This window comes from Mytilus trossulus, chromosome 3, assembly GCF_036588685.1.
Source record: "Mytilus trossulus isolate FHL-02 chromosome 3, PNRI_Mtr1.1.1.hap1, whole genome shotgun sequence".
Taxonomy (NCBI): Eukaryota; Metazoa; Mollusca; class Bivalvia; order Mytilida; family Mytilidae; genus Mytilus; species Mytilus trossulus.
Window position 1 is genome coordinate 12,727,982 of NC_086375.1, and position 25,398 is coordinate 12,753,379.

The following is a 25,398-nucleotide window of genomic DNA, read 5'->3' on the forward strand; positions in this document are numbered from 1 at the left end:
GAGTTTCAAAATCTTAATAGTCGCTTTGATTACTCCATGTGTATTCTGATTCGTACGGCATTTGTCTATAGTACCCTGAGCTGTTGCATTTGATTTTGTGGTAGCTCATAAGTTGACAGAATGGGATCGAAAATGTATGGACCACCGTTTATTTAATAGGGGCTATCATTCTAGCAAAAATTACCGTAACGAAACCGCGCACAGCAATATATCAACCGTGGCAGCAGAAACAATTGAAGAGCATTTTAGAACAAATATATTTAATCCTTTCGCTAATCATGTGATCAGTCATCTGCACACCAGAATAACAGAGACAAATAACAATTTCTCAAAATTTATTTGGAAAAAAAAATCATTGTAGATTTCGTTTTAAGCCTTTCTTATGGGAGACGTTCCGTTCTTTAATATTCTGGATTATATTCTGGTGCATATTTTGGTTTATATTCTGGTGCATATTTTGGTTTATATTCAGGTGCATATTTTGGTGCATATTTTGGTTTATATTCTGGTGCATATTTTGGTTTATAATCTGGTGCATATTTTGGTTTATATTCTGGTGCATATTTTGGTTTATATTCTGGTGCATATTTTGGATTATATAATGGTTCATATTTTGCATCATATCCTCCATATCCAGGTTCTGAAAATAAAAGATCAGCATGAATTGAATGAAATGTGAGTGAAAATTGCAGACATTTTATAACTGTGAATAATTGTTACACATTTGATTGTTGGTGGTCATATAGTTCTATAATATGTTTATACATAACATTATTAAAGAAATATTCGAAATAATAAATGCACTCTTAAAATTTTCATATGACTTTTAATATCAACATGACAGAAAACCAACAACAGAAGTTAACCAACTTTGATATTAAGACTTCAGCAATGGACGAGCGCAAACATACTCTAAATCGTATAGAGTCAAGTTAGTTTGTCCATGAAATAAACACAGACAACCAAATTCCTGACTCCAAAACCAAATGGTATTAATCCTCAATTAAATAAAAATACGAAACGAGACAACAAAACCATTGATGACCATTGTCGATTATTTGGATGATTGTAAAACGAAAACGGTCAAATACTTAGTACTCACCCAATTTTATCATATTGGTGTTGCAGGAGACCAAAACACAACTAAACAGATTCATTGTATGAAATACCAAATGCCGGATATTACTAAGGGTGAAACCCTGTCTTTTTGATTTAAACTCTTATTATTGTCAATCGCCTTTAAAAAAAAAAAGATTTCATAAAGTAGAATAATGACCAGAAACGCTACAACATTTATTGGAAATTTGTACAAGAGAGGAGAAAGATACCAAAGGGATATTTAAACTCATAAGTCGATAACAAACTGAGAATGCCATGGCAACAAACGAAAAACCACCAAAAGGCAAACAACCGTATACAAAACAGAACAAAGAAAACTAAAGACCCAACAAAACAATCAGTGTTGATCTCAGGTACTCTGGACGGGTAATAGATCCTGCGCTACAGTAAAGTAGAATAGTTTAAACAATTGAATAGAAAAAGGTAATTTAAAAGTGTCAATTACGAAAATTGTTAATAACCCAAATAGTATAACTGCATCTTTTGTGAATAATAAATCTATCAATAAATCTCTACTACATATTATATTTTGCACACATATTTATTGGGAAAAGCTCTAGCTTATATATAAGAAATAGTTTGTTTAATCATTTAATAATGGAGAAATAAAAACTCTTAATGATAAACAAATCTGAAGAATGCAGCTTCTCACAGGCTTTCAGAATCTTCTTAACTAACAGGAACATACTGTATCGATATTAACATGCGTTGAAAGAATATATCATTCTAGTTAGAAGAGTTATTTGTCAAAAATAAAGTCTCCGTAATTCGTACAACGCTAACACAAGAAATTTATCAGAAAAATATTGGATCTTCATTTTTGTGGTTAGAAATGTTGACCCATTGGTGGCCTTCGTCTGTTTTTTTTCTGCTCTTTGGTCGGGTAATTGTCTCTTTGACACATTCCCCATTCCAGTCTCAATTTCATTGTTTTTCCATCAGCGGAATTTCAACACAGACTTCTGTGATATCATGGGAACTCCGATTGCACTGTGTCATGTGCTTTGATGCGCGACATATCAGAACGGTTTTTTTTTAAAGGATTTAATTTTAATCAGATTGATGAAAAATCAAGAAATCTGTTTTGTACCAAATTTTTGAATGTTTATATCTCAGAGGCAATCACGGGGACATTTATCTGGCTTATAATTTTACAGTTACTTCTTTAACACAAGTCTTTCAAAACCTTTTGTGGAACCATCGTTATTTTGAAATCGCCAGCGATTTTTTTAAATCATTTAGATTTGCAGTTATTCTTTTAAAAAGAAAGTAAACTATGTAAAGTATGTAATTTTCTATTTTTCCTTATTTATTTCAAGGTTTTACTAGTACTCGTATGTATAATCTTTGAAAACGTGTTGCAAAAACACATGTCTTACATAAGTCACTTCAAAATTCAGATTGTACATAGCATCAACTAGTATAAGTAATAACAATAAGAACGAAATTTTAAAGCCTGTGTCTGGCCCTATCTGTTTTTGAATGCATATATGTGAAGTCAAATTTTCAAAACCTACCAATAATCTGTGATGACAAAACACAAAAGACGAAAACACACAGATATGACTAAAACTCTGATACAGTCGACATTCATTGACGCTAATTTTTTTCACATTAAATTCGACGTGTTCATTTATTTTATCTTGCAAACTTCATTTTTTCAATAGAATGTTTCAATTTTTTTAAATTAACTAAAATTTGGACATGCACTTGACTAGAGCTCAGATGTTTTCTTTTTCTTGATTTCTGGTGCTTTTTTAAATATTTGTGTTGTTGTGTTTGTTTTTACTTAAGGCCTATTCTATAAAACCTACCAACAAGAGAATGTAAAACAAACAAAAAAAACCAAACACAACTTTGGCCTCATGTTTTGAGATTGGCTAGTATTCTAAGGAATCATATGAATCCAGAATTTGCATATCTGTCAGTCAATTCGCCGATTCAGAATCCAAAGGATTATTTCATTGTTCCTCCACCAATTTAAACTGTTAGTCACGATATCGCCAATAGTGCTGAAAATGGCGTTAGACACAAACCACCAATCAATCATTCAATCAATCAATCAATCAGACAAGGCACTTTTAATGTTGCATTCATACGGCTTGTAAATGAAGGATTATCCTTAAATAAATAAAGGGTATCAGAGGCCGCGTGGTCTAAGTAGTTCATTATACAACAATCACGAGCCTTTCAACACTGATGATGTGAATTTGAACCCAGCAAGTGGCAGGTGTGTTCGACGAATGTCTTAATTAACTAGGATTGCTAGTTTTCCTATCGATGGTCGTAGGTTCTCTCTTGGCATTATGGCTCCCTCCACAAATTAAACATGGCCGCCACGATATAGCCAAGATTTTTGAAAGTGGCGTTAGACACCAACAATCAATCAATTGCTCAATCAATCAATCATATAAGGAACTTTCAATGTTGTATTTATACTGATTGTAAATGAAGGATAATCAACTAATTATTGGTACTTACTGTTACGTCGACAACAATTTTTATAGTCATTACAATCACTGAGTTTTGGGTCCGTTTCCAGATAGTAACCATATTTACAATAGTGACGGGTGCAATAACCATTTCCTGCACTTTCACACTTATGGAACGAGTAACCTAACAATGGAAATTTAAATGAAATAGTTAAGAAATAATATACATATAGAAAACAAACTAATTGTGTCATGGATGGATACCCCATATCCTTTGTTTTTCTATTAAGATAGAATAAATATATTTTTAGCAGCACACAATGTTTTTGCTCTCTCTCATTTTTCTTTTGTTGTTGTTGATAACCCATTTTGTAATACTTTTATTATGTGAATATGATATCAATAACATAAGGGGTTAGATTTTAGACGATACCAGAATGACAACCATGATCTTGTATGACCACAAAAACTTGGAAAAGCATATTTTTTATCTAGATAAACGGTGTTTGTCTGATTACACTTTGTGAAACCAGAGGGACCTCGATATTAGACACTTTGACACGACTTCTTAATCACAATCATCAGACTATTGACACATAACAAGAAATCGTGTACAAAGCAAATGAACTTTGATTTATAACAAACCTTTTTAAAATTTTCCGTTTATAAATTTTGAAATTATATAGAAACTAAGGTTTAAACTCCCTCGTGCAAAGTTGACCTTAGACCTATTTGACCCTTTGTATACTAGTATGTATTTTTTGTCACATGTTTTATAACAATTTTTTTTTAATTTTCTGTTTATAAATTAGGAAATCATAAATAAACTAATGTTTAAACTCCCTAGTGCAAAATTGACCTTAGCTGGATATGGCCCTTTTTTTTTTTTTTTTAAAAGGTATTTTTGGTCTTATATCTCCACAACTGTTTCGGTACTTATACATCCTCGGCTTTCAAATTTTTTCAAATATTTGGCTTTGAGCGTTTCTAATAAAGTTCAATCCAGAAAAGTACTTCGGACGCATAAAATTATTAGACGTGTTGTTTTCATTTTTTTTTTACAGCATAGGGTGAATAACGCTGCTGATGGACTATCAGCCCCGAGGGTATCATCAACTCAATAGTCATAATAACGGGACTGACAGGATTTATAACAAACCTTTTAAAAATTTCCGTTTATTATTAAATTATAAATAAACTAAGGTTTCAACTCCCTCGTGTAAAGTTTACCTTAGATGGATTTGATCCTTTTTATATTTATTTTTTTTGTCTTATAGCTCTTCAACTGTTTCGGTACTTATACAACCACGGCTTTCAAATAGGTTGAATTTAAACGTTCCTGGTGAAGCTAAATCCAGGAAAGCGCGTCGGTCGCATAAAATTATTAGACGTGTTGTTTTAATTTTTACAGCACATCGTCGATAACGCTGATGGTGGACTATCAGTCCCCGAGGATATCATCAACTTAGTAGTCAGTACATCGGTACTGAAATGATTTATAACAAAACTTTAAAAAAAATTCTGTTTATAAATTATGAAATTATAAATAAACTAAGGTTTCAACTCCCTAGTGCAAAGTTGACCTTAGCTGTATTTAGCCCTTTTTAGGTATTTTTTTGTCATATAGCTCTTCAACTGTATCGGAACTCATACATCCTCGGCTTTCAAATATTTGGCTTTGAGCGTTCCTAATGAAGGTCAATCCAGAAAAGTGATTCGGATAAGACGTGTTGTTTTCCTTTTGTTTTTACAGCATAGGGTCAATAACGCTGCTGGTGGACTATCATCCCCCGAGGGTATCATCAACTAAGTAGTCAGAATTATGGTACTGACATGATTTATAACAAACCGTTTTTAAAATTTTCCGTTTATAAATTTAGAAATTATAGAGAAACTCGTGAAAAGTTGACCTTATACATATTTGGCACTTTTTATATGTATTTGTTGTCATATAGCTCTTCAACTGTTTCGGTACTTTTACATCCAAGTACTTTCAAATAGTTTACTTTAAACGTTCCTGGTGAAGCTAAATCAAGAAAAGCGCTTCGGTCGCATAAAATTATTGAACGTGTTGTTTTTATTTTTTTACAGCACATCATGGATAACGCTGCTGTTGGACTATCAGTCCCCGAGGATATCATGAACTCAGTAGTCAGTACATCAGTACTGACATGATTTATAACAAACTTCTTTTTTATTTTCTGTTTATAAATTGTGAAATTACAAATAGAAGTGGGACATTTAAAGACGTATCGTATCCGTATCTGATACGTTGACGCATCTAAACGTATATATTAATTATTATTCACGTGCTTAAAAAGTAATCGAGAAAGGAAAAAATAAATGGAGAAAAGGAAAGGGCGATGCAAATTTTTGATCTCTTTTATCTTTGATAAATAAACTGTTCGTTTAATAATGTTGAATTATTGTGTTATGTATGTATCATTTGTATTTACATACATGTACTTGCTTCTTGTATGTCAAAATCTGGACTTAATTATATGTATTGTCCTAAACGTGATGTTCTACTATATTTACAGTTCCTATACTACAATTATAAAAACATTGCATGGACGACAACAGAAGCTAACATTTACACACATAACATTAACATGATTTTCATGCAAATCTATTATAGACTTGTATTATGTTTTGAAGCTTGATATTTAAATAATTAGAATTACCCAAGCGTGAAGTTGAATTATAAAACAAATAAAGTTAACGTTTACAATATTCATGCACATATTTTAAATTTGCTTATAAAAGGGAATTGAATCATCCACATCATATGAGTCGAATTGATTACTGATACTAATAATAATAAATTTATAAATCAGCAGACAATCCTTTATTTAAATATGTAGCGAAGTACACCTTACTAGGGTGCACTCGACTTAAGTGACTTAATACGAGTTTTGGTCTTGAATATAGTTGTTAATGACTTTCTGTTAACAATAAACGCTAGCCCATTAAGAAGAGAGTAAACTGTATTTTTATAATTAAAATCACTTTATTCAAGTCTGTAGAACAACATTTGCCACAAAGTCCCGATTTTCTGAACGAAGTTTCCTTTGTATATGTGCACAATATGACAAATCTCTATGGTACCATTGTGTTTTAATTTTATAGCACAATTTCGTGATACACATGGCTATAGAAGGACTCACAAATCTTAAATTCACGACAGAGAAGTGGTGATGGTTTAAATATCGAGTGTTAAGATGTAAACGAGTATTCATAAATTAAAAACTATCATATTATGAAAAAAATAGTGTAAATGTATCAATGGGTATCAATGAAAGAAAGATATCTAACACAGAAAAACACATATTTAAACCTGAAAATAATATATTAAACAATAAAACATAGATATTGCTCAGATACGTCAACGTATCAGAAACGGATACGATGCGTCTTTAAATGTCCCACTTCTAATAAACTGAAGTTTCAACTCCCTAATGCAAAGTTGACCTTGGATGGATTTGGCCCTTTTAAAAGGTATTTTTGGTCTTAAAGCTCTACAACTGTATCGGTACTTATACATCTAAGGTGGATTTGGCCCTTTTTTAGGTATTTTTTGTCATATAGCTATTCAACTGTATCCGGTACTTATACATCCTCGGCTTTAAAATATTTGGCTTTGAGCGTTCCTGATGATGGTAAATCCAGAAGAGCGCTTCGGATGCTTTAAATTATGAAACGTATTGTTTATTTTTTTTTCTGTTTTAATACAAACCACAGCTTTTGAGTTTCAATACTTTGATACTAGTAGTCGCTAGAGTACTCTGAGCTGTTGTATGTGATTTTGTGGTACCTAAAATTTAAGCAAGACTTTTTGTTGACATAATGGGTCATATACGTAATCACTGTACTGACAATGAATCTTTTATTTTGAAAAGTCATCTCTCATTGTAGCAGGAATTACTATATACCGAAATTGCGCACAGCAGGGCGACACAAACACAGAGCAAAAGCAGCAGAAGAAACAGTTAAAGAGCATTTTAGAATAAAAATATTTGATCCTTTTGCTAATCATGTTATCAGTCATTTGAGACAAAGAACAACAGAGACAAATTGCTATTTCTAGAATTTTATTTGAAAAATAAAATCATAGAAGATTTCTTTTTCAGCCTATCTTGTGGCAGACATTCCGTTCTTTGATAATTTGGATTATAATGTGGTGCATATGTTGGTTTATATTGTGGTGCATATGTTGGCTTATACTGTGGTGCATACTGTGACTTATATTCTCGTGCATACTTTGTCTTATATTGTGGTGCATACTTTGACTTATATTGTGGTGCATACTTTGTCTTATATTGTGGTGCATATGTTGGCTTATATTGTGGTGTATATGTTGGCTTATATTGTGGTGCATATGTTGGCTTATATTGTGGTGCATATGTTGGCTTATATTGTGGTGCATATGTTGGCTTATATTGTGGTGCATATGTTGGCTTATATTGTGGTGCATATGTTGGCTTATATTAAGGTGCAAATTTTGGCTTGTATTGTGGTGCATATGTTGGCTTATATGCTGGTGCATATGTTGGCTTGTATTCGGGTGCATACTTTGACTTATATTCTGGTGCATACTTTGACTTATATTCTGGTGCATATTGTGGTGCATATTCTGGTGCATATTTTGCATCATATCCTCCATATCCAGGTTCTGAAAAAGATGAGGTGTAGGCGACAATAGCAGACACTTTATAACTGTCAATAATTTTGAATATCGCAAAATTTAAAACTCGCAATTTCACATTTTAATTGTTGATGGTCATATTTCTACAACACGTTTATAAGAAACATATGAAAGAAATATTCAAAATATTAAATGTACTCATTTCATAATACAGCATATATCAACATGAAGGAAACCTACAACAGAGGTAAACGAACTTTGAATTTCAGACTTCAGCGATGGACGGGCGCAAACATACTCAGAATTGTTAATAAAATTGAGAATGTAAATGGGTTGTATGTCAAAGAGACAACAATACGTCCAAACAGTCGATAACAGCTGAAGGTCACCAATGGGTCTTCGACGCAGCGAGAAAATCCCGTAACCGGAGGTGGTAACTAGCTTGCCCCTAAGTAAAAATGTGTACTTGTTCAGTGTCTATAGTTAGTTTGTCCATTATATGAACATAGACAACCAAATTCCTGACTCCAAAAACTAATCCTCATTCAAATAAAAATACGAAAAGAGCCAACAAAACCAAAGACGTCGATTCTGTGGATCATTGTAAAACGGAAATAGTAAATACATTGTCTCCGCCGAGTTTATCATAACCGCATTGTAGAAGTCCAAAGCACAACTAAACACATTGAGTGTATAAAATAACAAATGCTGGATATAACTTAAGTGTTTTGTTATAATTCGTATAATTGACAATTGCCTTGATTTTTTTTTCTCATAAAGTATAATAATGAATAGAAACGCTATAACAGTGAAAATCGTATTGCATATTAACTTAATAATTGACATAAACTTGACTAGAGCTCAGATGTTTCTTTCTCTTGTGTTTTTTTTTCAAATATTTGTGTTGTTGTGTTTTTGTTTTGAATTAATGACTATTCTATAAAACCTACCAACAAGAGAATGTTAATCAAGGAAACAAAAACACAGCTAGTATTCTAAAGTATCATATGAAAAAAACAATTAACATATCCGTCTTGAATAACTAGGATATCTAGTTTTCCTATCGAAGGTCTTAGGTTCTCTCTGGACACTCCTCCACAAAAAAAACTCGCGGTCATGATATAGCCAGCAGTGCTGAAAGTGGCGTTAGACTCCAGCAATCAATCGATTGTTCAGTCAATCATACAAGGAAGTTTCAATGTTGTATTTATACTGATTGTAAATGAAGGATTATCAACTAAGTACTAGGACTTACTGTTACGTCGACAACAATTTTTATAGTCATTACAATCACTGAGTTTTGGATCTGTTTCCAGATCGTTACCATATTTACAATAGTGACGGGTGCAATAGCCATTTCCTGCACTTTCACACTTATTGGACGAGTAACCTAGTAATTGAAATTTAAATGAAGTTAGTTAAGAAATAATATATATATATAAAGAAAACAAACTTATTGTGTCATGGAGGGATAACACATACCATTTGACAGTTTGTTTTTCTATCAAGATAGAATAAAAAAATAAATCAAAATGATTTTGCTCTTTCTTATTTTTGTTTTGTTGTTGTTGATATCCTACTTATTTTGTTATACTTTTATTATTACTGAAGTTGTGATAAGCAATACAGATAGCTATATATATAGTCAATGTAAACAATTAATAGTACCATGGATAAGAAGAGATAAGGCGCTAGACTTTTTTCTAAATGTAAATATAGATCATTTTATAATTATATTCCAGCTTAAATAAAATCAGTATTAATACATCACGTCCTAGCAAAATGTAACAAACTTCAAATCCTGTATTCAGTACTAAATTTGAATTATTGTGTTTAACACTATAATGTGTGACCCATATACCCATTTCCTAAATACAAACTTTAATGCACTTCTGCATACAAGTATTACTAATCACAAAATAGTATGAACCCTATAAATGATTGAGAGTTGTAATTGGTTGATTTTCCCTTTTTTTTTTTTATTGAAAACAACCACTCTAGAAATAGAGGAAAGTCAGTTTTTTTTTATTTGAGATATAACTTACCTGTACCGCACAGAGCGGCGATTACTAAAGTTCCGAGGAGTATCTGGGCTGCGATCATCTTGGTGCTGTAGAGTACGGATGTGGTATCTGTGTTGAATACGTTGCTTTAAATATAAACGCAACATTGATTTTTCAACAGATGTGCCACTTATTACATGCAAGATTTTGCAAGTTATGTTTTTAAAATAGAATTAAAATGCTTAACAACCACGCACACACCTGTCAACAGTTTAATTTTCCACTGTTAAGAATATATATAATGAAATTGTGGAAAATGTGCATTACATTTGAAAACAAAAGGCTCAGCTGAGTCTGTATCGCTCACCTGGCTTACAAATAATGATTAAAATATGAAAATTTGAAAGTTTTAAATAGCTTAGTAGAGTCGTACCTGCGTTGAACAACGTTCGCGTTGTATATCAGCACAAGACAAATAACCTATGCAGATGTTCTCAAAATTACAAATTTAAACAAAACAGTTTTAACATACAAATACATTAGGGATTACTATTGCTTTTATATAGACAATAATAGTGCATTGACCTGACATATCAACGTTATCAGGATGAGGCTTAGAAACGGGGAAAAGCGAGGCTGTGCCGAGCTATTTCCCCGTTTCGGGCCGAATCCTTATATCGTTGATATGTCAAGTCGATGCACTATTATTGTCTTTATACTGCAATCTAAAAAAAAACATTTTCAAATGTTGTTTAATGCGTTAAAGTTATATATTTGATTTAAATATTGGGGGAAATACTCTTTAAAAGGACCTCACATCATGCTCGCGGAGAAATATACAACACAATGATACTACATTTACCTGTTGAAACCAACACTCGATGGTGAACGAAATCGTTTGAGTATGGACTTAAATATCAACCATAAGCATAAAACATAATGATTTACAGGTTGCAAACAAACAATATTAACAAATTAAATATGTTTTTTTCTATAATTGCAAAAGAAACAATGTTGAGTCGTTCCACGCATCGTTGTATGGATTTGAAACAAGAACAGGTTGAAGAGGTCGTATGAATAATTCAATATTATTCCGGAAATTTCTATTTAAATATTCATGAGGAAAAGTGATATCGGGTAAGTGACTGTATATGACATAGAAATATACAGTCAACGCATTTTGACTGCTCAAATAGAACGAGTGCGGTATAAATATATATATATATATATAGGTCATCGTAAGATAAAGGCCTTCATGAATTAGCAAACTCATATAACGCATAGTAAGCGTTAAGAGGCTCTGAAATGACATGTAAAACAACTACATAGTTACCGTTAAGGGATAACATCTTTTTTTACCAGTAAGGGGAATGAGGCAGGAATTTTACAGGACATTTCTTCAATTTTTTATAAAGGTCAACACAGAAAAAAATATGAAAGTAACCGGTGACGATTGACAACTAGCAATTAAAAGCTCATGTGGTATTTTACAAGGTGAGCTCACATTATAACATTATTTGTACATTCTATTTTACAACTCAAATTTGTTGATGTATATGTTGTGTACATTTTATTATTTTGTACAGGTTATTACAAAACAATATCTTTGAATTATATTAGTTTTTTTCTTTTGTTTTAAATGTTTCATTCAAAAACTCTATTCTTTGGGTTTGTAAGGCTCGGTTTTTTCTGTCAGTTGTTGGCCTTTTTTTCTTTTACAATTTTCCTCTTTATTCAAATCTACATTTTGTTTGTTTTTCTTTTCTTTTTTTTTTCATTTGTGTATTTTTTTTTTATGAAATAATATAAGAATTACTGACAAACGACGGGCCAAAGTAACCACATAAGCTAACATGGCATCTTGGGCAAATTAAGCTAAACAGCTTGTTACCACATACGGACTATCGATGCAAAGTGACAAAGTCTTTAAAAGCAAAAATAAAACGAAACACTTCTACCATTTATTTTCAAAAATTATCTGGATAAAAAGGTGCATGTGTAATATCATATATTGGAAACAAAAGAAAAGCCAAATAGATCCAATAACTTATTTGTTTGCACAAGACAAGGAAGCATGACAAATTGAATAACAAAATATGCCAGCTCAATATATTTGCAATTGTACTGCTTTCATGATGTTAACCTCAGTGTTCCCTGGTATGTCAACATTGTTTCTGAAACTTTTCGATTTGATTTCGACTCATTAAACCAATCTTGATTCCAACTTTTGTTCCAATTTTGTATCCTTTTTTCGGAAATATTCAACACAACTTCTTCCATAGTTCTAAAGTTCATCGGACCTCGGTCTACTCTTTGCACTGATATTATAACATTGTCTCCAATAAGGCTACACTGCCGTAAGAAATATCTTTGAAGTGCTGTCTTCTTTAGAACTTAATTTGACTTCTTTTACATTACTAATATTCTGTCATGTGTCTTACGCGTGTGAATATCGAATTATAAGGGGAGTTATTGTCATGCTACAAGTCAGTTATTTCATCATGATTTTTTTCTACACGGCTTTCCATCTCTACACTTAATTTTGACGTTTTAAAGTTTTGCTCATACATGTGTTTAACAAAACGTATACACATGCTGAAAGTTTATACATTTAGGTTTTAGTCATAAATTATTTGTTTAATTAGAAACGATTTATTGAGAACATCAAATATGCCAAGTTATTATCTTTTTCTCGGTAAAAATTGTACTGTTAATTACTTGTACAATTGTATTGGTACAGGTAATAACTTGTATGATGGCATCATACAAGTAATTACTTGTATAAAATGTTTGTACAAGTAATAACCTGTACAAAATAATATTAGTTACATAGTGTGCTAGTGACCTAATACGGTATATATGGGGTCAGTAAATTCCATATGGGGTGAGATCGAAGATCGAATCCCCATATGGAATTTACTGACCCCATATATACCGTATTAGGTCACTAGCACACTATGTAACGAATTTATCTTACCGACTATCTTAACGTGTAAAATTTAGACTAGTGACCTAACAAAGTGAGCAAGTCTTCAATACAGTTAGCATTAACATGATGCCAACAATGACAACTTGTTAGATTTAAATGTGTTTTCTGAATTTATTTCACATTATCATCACTTTCTTCGTCTGTTGAAACCTGTAAGATTTTCTCTCAGTACTGTTTTGTTTTTCTAAAGGGACATAACACCACTCCTAACCGTGTATGAAATAAGCCCCGCCTCCTTATTACCTTATATGGAATATAAAGGGACGTAACTCCACTACTAACCGTGTATGGAATAAGCCCCGCCTCCCAACTAACCTAATATTGAATATATACGGTTTCCACGAGGACGCTTTTAACCAATCATATTCCTAGAAATGTATAGGAGGTAAGATAATAACATGTACAAGACATTTGCACAGATATATAATAAATGATGTTGTATTTTACAATATATTAGCAATTCGTGAAAACGGAATTAAAATCCATGGAAAGCTTGTCATAAAAGATGTTAGCCCGCAGTACTAAATGTAATTGCAAATATTAAATCAATCAACAAAATGTTTTACAATAAGAATAATGTGACGAAAACGAGAGGACGGTCGGGTAACTGGGGGAACAAGAAATGCCTGAACCTGACGACGACGAATGAAAGTGATGGCAATTTCCTAATACTTCTGTAGTATTCCGCTTTCTCTCAGGTTGATCCTCCAAGTATTGTTAAGTTTCAGGTAGCGTTGTACTGAGAATGTTCCTGGTCACATAAATTATAAATGGATCCTTGAGTAGTGTATAACTAAAAGATACTCGAAGCCAATGATAAGTTCATCTTGTATTAAAAAGACATGTGGAATATACGCAATTTAACAATGCATAGTAAACGGACGGTATTACAATAAATGTACCCTATAGACTACAAAACTCTTAACTTCTTACTGACTAAAATTCTGCCTAACCCCCCTATTTATACTCTTCCAATTAACCTGAATAATCATAAAACACTTAACTCCCTTAACCAATGCAAAAATGACACATAAAGTGGTAGGGCTAGTAGGGCACCTGGTAGGGCACTACAGCTCCAGTGGTAGGGCTGGTAGGGCATCTGGTAGGGATCTGCAAACTAGGTCAACAAAACAGGATATGTCTGTCATTGATACTTAAATTACAATTATGAAACAAAGAACAACCTTTAAAAACAGCGGGCTGACTAATTATAACTGACAACCTTATATATGAATGATGAAACTTGTTAAACCCACCTTAAAGAGAGCAAAGTAAATGATAACACAATTGCTATAACTGTCAATACGTACCAATACATATAAAATATTGAAAAGGGGGAGAATACCAAAATACAATATTCATTACAATAATATCTGACTCATGTTTCCTGTCTATTTTGATTAATTTATGTTTTACTCTCCATTTCTATGTCAGAATGGAAAAATATATAGTCAATAAATTAAAAATATGACATTGTGAAATTAAAAAAAGTCTGCTATATGCGAGAATACTAGTATCCACACTTCTGCTAGCTATTTTGAAACAGGTTTACAGCCACGTAAACAATAGTAAATCATCGAATCTAACTAACTGTAGGGTTAATGTAATTTGTTATTATAGTCCGGATTCGGTTTTCATAAAATTCCTACGACTAAAATTGATCGTAAGTGATGAACAATTCAGTATATTCAAAATCAATTTGAGTCGTAAGATTTTATTTTCGCTTAACCGATTTATTTTTGGTCCTTTTTTATTCAGATACATCTCCAGACGATGTAGAATATATAATTTGAAAACAAACAATTATTTGGACAGCTATAATGTATTCCCTTGTCGCTAGGTTTTTCTCAGTCGGCCCTCATTACTTTCAATTTGTAGTTGATCATCAAGATGTGAGGGAGACTTTATTGTATGTGTTGTTTCCTTTATTTCAAGTCCGATAGATAGATGCGTTCAACAGTCAACAAACGTTCAATTGTATAGTGATAGTACATCATCTATTCAGCGGACATTAACGGTTATAGAATAATGCTAGCTTCTTTTCATGTGAATGAGAAGCTACTGTAGGAAGACTGCTATGAATTATGGAACAAGTCGGTACGAAGAGAAGTACAGATTGTTTCATGAAAATACCAATTTTCTATTGAAAAATCACAAACAATTACATAGGTGAAAGTGTAATGAGTACCCTTCGGTATAACAATGAAGATTTACATACAGATGAGTGCAGTCCTAACCTATACACGGCACAAGAAGACTCGAAGAGGCGTACAATTGGTCCTTATGATGTATTCTCAATGCTGAGTTTATTTACATCCACTGGGTCGATACCAATCCTGCGGAGTTTTTATTCTCCGATGGTATCACAAGCCAAGTAGTCAACACTTCTGTGTTGACATGAATTATCATTGATGTTGTCATGATTATAAATTAACTGTTGAAAAACATTGAATGTTTGAAATAATAGGTCTTTTCTTTATCATTTTGAAACGTTTGGTCGTCAATGCTATTCAAGTTCGTTCCTTATTTGTCCCTTTTAACTTGTTATGATCGAGCGTCATTAATGAGTCTATTGTAGACGAAACGCGCGTCTGGCGCAAATGCAAAGTTTTACACTTGGTTTCTATGATAAGTTTATTTATGGGGAAGAAAGGTTATGATTGAGTTTAGAATACCGATAAACTGCATAAATTAAATTCGCCACTTTCAATGATGTATCTATGTGACTGAAACAAATGTACAAGCATTGTGTCATATGTTATTCGTTTTATACTTAATATATATAAACCAGAAATTTTGGTCAAATGTTAATTAGAAATAAATCAAATTAAGACAATACATTTTGAGTGCTTACGTGACTTTTTGTTCATCAATCTATCTAACATTTTACATTTCTTTGTAAATGATTAACGCTATTGATAAATATATGTTTCTCTTTATTGAAACAACCATAACGATACCATGTTTATCCGTTTGACACTAATCCTTTCATATAGAAACTATTTGTATATATACTTTTGTCTGTTTTTTAAGACAGTTTATTATGGCAGGCCGTTATTATATTTATTCAATTTCGAGATATCTTATTAAGTTAAATAAGATATCTTAAAAACTAATAACGATATCTTCATAACAAAATGAGATATCTTATATAATAATTGAGATATCTGATTTATTAAATAAGATATCTTATATATTATATTAAAATGTTTATAAAGATATCTTATTTTAAAATATATAAGATATATTAGTTAAAATATATAAGATATCTTAGTTAAAATATAATATATCTCTAATAATTTATAAGATATCTTATTAACTACATAAGATATCTTTTATATAGTTAATAATAGAGATATCTTATTTACTTATATAATAAGATATCTTAAAAAATAATAGAGATATCTTATAAACTAATAGAGATATATTATTTACTTTAAAATTAAATAAGATATCTTATAAAAATTAAAGATATCTTAATACTTAATAAGATATCTTTTTAATTAATAGAGATATCTTATTAACTTATAGAGATATCTTATAAACTATAGAGATATCTTATTTACTTATAGAGATATCTTATAAACTTATCGAGATATCTTATAAACTTATAGAGATATCTTATAAACTTATAGAGATATCTTATTAACTAATAGAGATATCTTATAAACTTTTAGAGATATCTTATTTACCTAAAGAGATATCTTATTTAATTGGTTATAAAGATATATTATTTAAGATATAAGATATCTCCATAAGTTAATAAGATATCTCCATAAGTTAATAAGATATATCTTTTAGTTTATAAGATATCTCTATTAATTAATAAGATATCTTATAAAGTATGTATTTAAAAGATATCTTTATAAAGAAGTAAGATATCTTATATACTTTTTAAGATATCTTATTAATTAATAGAGATATCTTATTAACTTATAGAGATATCTTATAAACTTATAAAGATATCTTATAAACTAATAGATATATCTTATTTACTTTCAAATTAAATAAGATATCTTATAAAAATTAAAGATATCTTAATACTTAATAAGATATCTTGTTAAATAAATAAGATATCTTCAAATTTGAATAAATATAAAAACGGCGTGCCATAGTTTATGTCTTAGGTCTTTTATGGTCCGGTCCTTGATGATAAAGTTTAAAGAATTGGTAATCCGTTTTTGAGTTAATTATAGCCGGACAATCAACGGATATTTATGGTTGATATAATCCTGCAATGGTGTTTTCTAATACTTGTATTTATAAAAGATCAAAACTAGTTGTTTGCTCGGAGTTGTGACTGTATTAGATTTTTACTTTTGAATTGTCGAAACCGTTTGAAATATTTATTCTGAAAAGAAAATAATAGCCTAATAGATATTTCGGCTGATTAGAATCTTGACGTCCCTACTTGCTTTTTATATTGTTGATCTTTACAAATTAACTCTTTAGTGCATGATAGGTTTTCACTGATCATGTACTCAAAAGACACAAACGAGTGGACACATCATTGCACCAGGTATCGAGGAGAAATAAAGAACCATTTACACTGGATTGACACCAGCAGTGCTCTCACGGAATCGAACAGGCACATCAATAACAGAAGGACTATTCAAAAGCTTTGCGGATCATAATGGAATACCAAGCAGTTTACACTCGAACTTAGGTGCTACTTATAGTGACTGTCATATTCTCAATATCGTATATAGTTATCAAAGGTACCAGGATTATGATTTAATACGCCAGACGCGCGTTTCGTCTACATAAGACTCATCAGTGACGCTCAGATCAAAACAGTTAAAAAGCCAAACAAATACAAAGTTGAAAAGCATTGAGGACCCAAAATTCCAAAAAGTTGTGCCAAATACGGCTAAGGTAATCTACTCCTGGCAATAAGAAAATTCTCAGTTTTTCGAAAAAAATAAAGTTTTACCTTATAAATTAAATATCATTTTGATTATAATCTATATTCCCTAACCTTTAAAAACATTTCGAACCGTTACATTGAAGGTTTGTATGAATTTTCAGAGATCAAAATGATATTTTATTTATAAGATAAAACTTTATACCTTTAAATGAATGTATTTTGTTTCACTTTTGTAGACATACACATGACTTCCTGTTCTCACTATCGTATACCTTATATGAATGTAATGTTATCTCTAATGTATAGTAGAGTAGAAGTAATAATATCTGTCATGTTCTCATTAGTGTAGACCTGATCATGACAGTCTTTTTCTCACTTTCTCAATATTGTAGACCTTGTAATGATTTATATAATTACCAATGCAGACCTAATAATGACTTTCATGTTATGATTTTATAGTAGTTTCGTAATCTATATTCCCTAACCTTTAAAAATCATTTCGTACCGTTATATTGAAGGTTTGTGTGAATTTTCAAAGGGAATCAGAATGATATTTATATTGATGTATCTGTATATTTTATACAGAGGTTAGAACATGATTTCATTGGACATAAAGCGAGAAAATGACCTTTCAAATAAATTTTAATTCTTCGAAACTCATGGCTTCTATTTTAAGTGAATTTTACTTTAGTTCTGTCAAACTACGTCTGTTTAGAATTATAAAAGCAGTTGCATATAATATCCTAATCCACTATAAATAAATGTTCAAACTAAACTTATTATTCCTTTATTGGTTAATCAACCCCATATTTTAAAGTTGAAAAATGTATTAAAGATAAACATACACACACAGCAATATTAAAACACATAAGTTGTCGTGTGCTGCTTAATTAAAACAATATGAAAGGTCTTAAGAAAATTGTTAGTACATGAAACATTTTATTGCTTATGTTATGATGAATATATATTCGAAATCATCTCAAAATGTCACTAAAATATCACTAAAATATTAATAATGAATTGTTGAATGAACTAATTTTTATTGTTTGTTCTTGTGTTTTACTGTCACACTAATGTCACAGGTTAGGGGAGGGCTTGATACCAGGAAACGTGTTTAACCCGCCACATTCTGTATGTGTCTGTTCCAAGTTAGGAACCTGTTACTCAATGGTTATCGTTTGTTGCTGTATTTCATATATATTTTTCGTTCATTGTTTTTTACCTAAATTATGCCGGGTTTTATTTGTTTGAATTGTTTTACAATATTCATTTCGGGGCCTTGTATTTCTGACAAGTATACTCTGTGTGTTTTGCCCATCGTTTAAGGCTCTACAGTGACCTACAGTTGTTAACTTCTATCATGTCGTTTGTCTCTGATGGAGAGTTGATTTTAAGAAGACATAATAACTTTTCCAATTATTACTACTAAAAACGGTATAATGACTTTTATGTTAATACCATTGAAAACCTATTAATGATCTAAGATTAAAATGTTATTACCGGTGAAAATCTTCCCACCAAATCTAAGTATGTCAAATCTGGTTTCATACGAAAAAGGATCGAACACACATTTTTCGTTGATTTTGACAGTTTAAGGAAATTCTGCATTGCATTCTTAGTCATAAACATATATCTTGGGTTTTTAAAAGCACAATTCTTTTTATTTGCTGTTTCTATAAAATATTTTGGAAAATTTAGGTGACATGGTTACTAAGGCTTGTTAACAGGAAAAAAGGGCGAACATTTAATTGTTTTACTCCCGGTATAAGAATTGGTTATAATCCTATATGCAGTAAAATGTTCTGTTTTTTTCCAAAGTTTTCAAATTTAAAAAAACAAATCGGAGGAAATCAATAGTGGTATTAATTTTTTATAATGAATAATACTACTCGATGATGCTTATGCTTACCTTAACTGTATTAAGCAAAACTTTTCGGCATTTTCAGTCCTCAATTACTTAATTGTTTTGCCCTGTGAACTTTATGGATTCGAGGTTGAATGATGAGTCATTTGTAATCACAACGCTCGTCTGGTGTACAAAATTTTATGCCTGGTATCTTTGATGATTTTTGTTATAATCACCGAAGACATGATCAAGATTCTCACGTTCTCACAACTGAGATCTTGAAATGTTACTATGTTCTCACCACTAAGACCTTAATATGTTTATATGTTCTCACCACTGCAACCTTATAATGATGGAATGTTCCAACCACTGAGACTTTAAAATGTTAATATGTTCTCATCACTGCAACCTTATAATGATGCTATGTTCCCATCACTGAGACCTTATAATGATACTATGTTCCCATCACTGAGACCTTATAATGTTAATATGTTCTCATCACTGCAACCTTATAATGATGCTATGTTCCCATCACTGAGACCTTATAATGATACTATGTTCCCATCAGTGAGACCTTATAATGTTAATATGTTCTCATCACTGCAACCTTATAATGATGCTATGTTCCCATCACTGAGACCTTATAATGATACTATGTTCCCATCAGTGAGACCTTATAATGATACTATGTTCTCACCACTGATACCTTATAATGATACTATGTTCCCACCACTGAGACCTTTAAATGATACTATGTTCTCACCACTGAGACCTTATACCTATACTATAATCGCAACACTGAGACCTTATAATGATACGATGGTCTCGCTACTGACACATGCTGTAGACCAAATGATAACCCAACTATTCTTAGTACTGTAGACCTTAAAATGATTGTCATGTTCAAACTATTGTAGACCTAGTCATGACCCACAAGTCTTCAGAACTTCAGAAATAAGAATAAATCTCATTATATTTGTACTGCAGACATTATAATGACTGAACGAGTGTTCACTATTGTAGAATTGATAATAACTGTCATATTACCACTACTAAAAACCTAATAATAGCTACTGTAGACCTAGTAGTGACTGTCATGTTCTCACAGTTGTATACTTTGAAAGACTTTCTTGATCACTTCATAGTATACCGTATAATGAATGTCATGTTCTCTCTAATGTAGACATACTAATGACTCACATGTTCTCCAAACTGTAGACATACAAATGTAAAGTTCTTAGTACTGTCGAACTGACAATAAATATAAAAAAAGAAGATATGGTATGATTGCCAATGACACATCTCTCCACATGAGACCAAATGACACAGACATGTGATTTTCTCAAATTGTAGACCGAAAGGTGACTATCATGTTCGCACAATTGATAATGACTCTTGTTCTCACTACTGTAAACCGTAGAACGAGGCTCATGTTCTCAATATACATGATTATGAAACTATGTTCTCATCAGTGTAGAGCAAATAACGGATTTATCTACCTACTACTTTAAACTTGATAATGACTCTCATATTTGCACTAATATAGACCTAAAATAACTCCTTGGTCTCATTATTGTAGACATCATCATGACCCATCACTAAATATTTTATGACTCATGTTCTTTCAACTGTAGACATTCAAACGACACCCTTAGTTCTCGTTATTGTATACATAGTTATTAGACTATCTTCTCACTAATATAGACCATCACTACTTAAGACTTAAGATCGCCCTTGTGTAGACATTATAAAAACCCGTGTTCACCGTATTCTATACTAAGAAAAGACTCCCATGTTCTCACCAATAAAGACCTTATAACGACTTCTGTTCTCACTATTTTGGACCTTATGATAAGATAACTCTCATGGTAACAAAAAAGTGTACCGAATTATGAGACTATAATCTCACTAAAATAGACATAATATTAACACCCATGTTGTCCTTACTATAGACTTAATAAAGACTGTCATGTTCTAAGTACTGAAGCTCTTATAATATAAAAAAAGAAAAGAAAAAACTATAGGTCACCTTACGGCCTTCAACAATGAGCAAAGCCCATTCCGCATAGTCAGCTATAAAAGGCCCCGAAATGACAAAATTATGTAAAACAATTCAAACCAGAAAACTAACGGCATAATTTACGTAAATAAAAATAGTCCAGTCAAACTAAGATTTAACCTCAAACTAATTGCAACAGAAAATGTTTAAGATCTAATCTATAGCATTATGCCCTTTATATACAGAGTAAAAAGTCCCATAAAATCTAACTTGAGGAACACTCAAAATCAGCATTTTTAATTTCCCATGGAAATTAACATTGGAAGGGGAGATAACTCTTGCAAAAATGAGTCTTTTTTAGTTAGTTTTTGGTTTTTTTTTTCTTAAAATTTATGTAAGGTATGATTCTTTGATGGGGTTGTAAGTTTGTATTTGACTAAATTATATAATCTTATGATCATGAAATGTACCAAACCGAAGTGTTATGGGTAGTTTTATTTTTTTCTTACATTTTTCATTCAAGAAATTGCAAATTTGAAGCTTTGTAACCGTTTTGAAAACATAATGTGAAAATTTGGTATTGTTTATATCTGTATATTATATTTTTTCAGCAACTTACTTATATAAAGAAACTTTAAACCACAAAAGGATGAATACATGCTTAATTATTTTTATTAAATTTGAGATTCTTTACCTTGACATGGTGAAAAATTCAATAAATAGTCAACTAATAAATTACAAAATCTAGATTATTGCTTGATAAAATATGTGAAAACACCTTTAAAGTTGTTTGTTATACTCTAAAGACCGCTAAAAAATCAAGAATTAATACATTCTGATGAATAGAAGCGGTAAGGTTATAATTTTGTATCATTTTTTAGTGATATTTCTGCCTTTTTTGCAAGAGTTATCTCCCTTTTCAATGCAAATCTCCATAGGAATTTTAAATGGTGATTTTTTAAGTCTTCCTCAAGTTAGATTTTATGGGACTTTTTTCTGTGTATATTTTGGGTATAATGCTAAAGATTAAAACTTAAACATCTTCTGTTGCAATTACTTTCGGGTTAGGGTCAAATTTATGTTAGATTGATTGGACTAAAAGGAACTTAAACAAATTTAAATATGTAACACATCAATTAACGACAATAACTGAATTACAGGCTCCTGACTTGGGACAGACACATAAATATAGAATGTGGCAGGGTTAAACATGTAAGCGGGATCCCAACCCTCCACCTAACCTGGGACAGTGGTGTTACAGTACGATATGAGAACAAACTATACATATCAGTTGAAAAAGGCTTAACTCATCAGATGGATACAAATGAAGTCTGTCATGTTCTCAGTATTGTAGACATAATGAAGTGCTTCGCTGAGCGCAGCCTGATACGCCCGCAGTGTTCGAAACCTGAACAGTTGGGACTAATGTAGGCACAATATTCAAGCTTGATACTATCTGAATTCGGGTTGTGATAAAATTTTTGCCATAATTTAGGTTTCTGACAAAAAGTAAACATGGTCAAAGATTTTACAAAGCAAAGCACAATACTGTGCAATTGAAGATTTATTTTTGAAAGTTTTCAAAAATTTGTAAAATGTTGAAAAAAATAATTTGAACCGTTTAAGAAATATTGGAATCCCCCTTTCAAACTTTTTGAATCCCCCTGGTAGCATTAACCATCAAACTCAATCCCAGTCTTTCCTTTGTAGTATGGAACCTTGTAGTACAATGGCAGAGAGATCAATACACTTAAACATAAGTTATTGTTTACTTATAATGACTGATGTTCTTAGTTCTGTAGACCTAATAATGACTCATGTTGTGAGCACTGTAAACCTTATGGTGATTCTAATTTTCTGCTTACTGTAGACCTGATAATGACTCTCATCTTCTCACTACTGTATGCCATATAATGACCATCATACGCTTCCCATTATACACCTAGACATAACTCTCATATGCTATCCATTATGTAGAACAAATACGAACTATCATGTTCCGCCTACTGTAGACCTTATAATAACTGTCATGTTCTCAGAACACCTAAAAATGGCTCTCATATGTTACTGTTTCTGTAACACAAATAAAAACTCGTATGTTCTTCTTACTGTATACCTTATAATGTCTAAAGTTTTAATACTGTATACCTTATAATTACTGCCATGTTCTTAATACTGTAGACCTTATAATGACTGTTATGTTCTTAGCACTGTAGACCGTATGACTCGTTTGATCTCCCTTTTGTAGACGTTTAACTTTTGATGAACTTATAATGACTATTATTTTCCCCTACTGTAGACCTAATAATGACTTATGCCGGACGCACTGTAGACCTTAAGATGATTATCATGTTCTGCTTAATGTAGACGTCATAATGACTCTCATGTTCTCACTACGGCAGACCTTATTATAACTATCATCTTCTTAGTACTGTTGACTTTATGATGACCCTCATACTCTCCCAGTGTACTCATAGAAATGACACTCATAAGTTGTCCATTCTGTAATACGAACTCTCATGATTTGCCTACTGTATATCCTATAATAACTGGCATGTTCTCAGAACTGTAGAACAAATAATGACTCATGTTATCACTACTGTAGACGTTATAATGACTCATGTTTTATCCCATTGTAACCCTCGAAATGACTCTCATATGTTATCCTTTCTGTAACGCAAATAATAACTTATGTTCTGCTTTCTGAAAACCTTACTGTGTTTTGTATATGCAACTTTTTTGGTTCTTATAACACCCCGTATAACCCCGATACAAATGAATCCGGACGTTGACGCGTTCGAAGCGATAATCAGGACAACATTTGGGATGACAATAACTTTGAATGCCTCTCTAGAACTTATTTGAGTATATATGAATATGTCAATGAGCATGTTAGTATCTTTATTCAATTATACAGTTGTTGTAAGTTTTAGATTTTGTATAAAACGTTTGATTAAACTGCTAGATGCAAAACGCACAGACATGGTGCAATTTCATACGGTTTACGATGTAAACTATGCTGAATATCTTTTCGTGCATACACCTTTGAGTATTAATACCTTAAGCAATACTAAATAACTATACATTGAATTACTACGTGCCTTCAAATGTGCCCTAGAACTTAGAATAAACGCAATATCATAAAAAATAAATTTTCTCTGACTGTATTGTTCGTTTCACCAAATGTGTCGCGTTCGTTGTGCGTTTTGAAATAATCACTGTACAGTTCGTTGACAAAAACCGTGACAAACACTTTCTTGTCAAGGTTTTCGAGATGGTTTCGGCGACCCTTTTTCTGTATTTTATTGCAAATGTTTATCTGTTAACTTAGTCAAACTAGTTGAACTTAAAATATCTTTCATACAAAGCCAAAATTGAAATATGTAACTCGAGTACATCTGCTTGGAATGTTTCTATTGAAAATTGAGACTTTCAATGTTTTTCCAGATGAAATGAACAGTTAATAAATATATTCCAGAGGAAAGAAAGTTTCAAAAA

The 25,398-nt window shown here is 31.5% G+C and overlaps 1 protein-coding gene across 1 annotated transcript; it reads right to left on the bottom strand.

Moving 5' to 3' along the window:
* Positions 1–8,038: 8,038 nt before the first annotated feature.
* Positions 8,039–10,299, bottom strand: LOC134710389 (adhesive plaque matrix protein-like). Its single transcript, XM_063570743.1, has 3 exons — positions 10,242–10,299; positions 9,452–9,586; positions 8,039–8,223 (listed from the first exon to the last, which is right to left on the bottom strand). Exons 1-3 carry the CDS (start codon positions 10,297–10,299, stop codon positions 8,039–8,041), a joined length of 378 nt encoding a protein of 125 aa, XP_063426813.1.
* Positions 10,300–25,398: the final 15,099 nt, after the last annotated feature.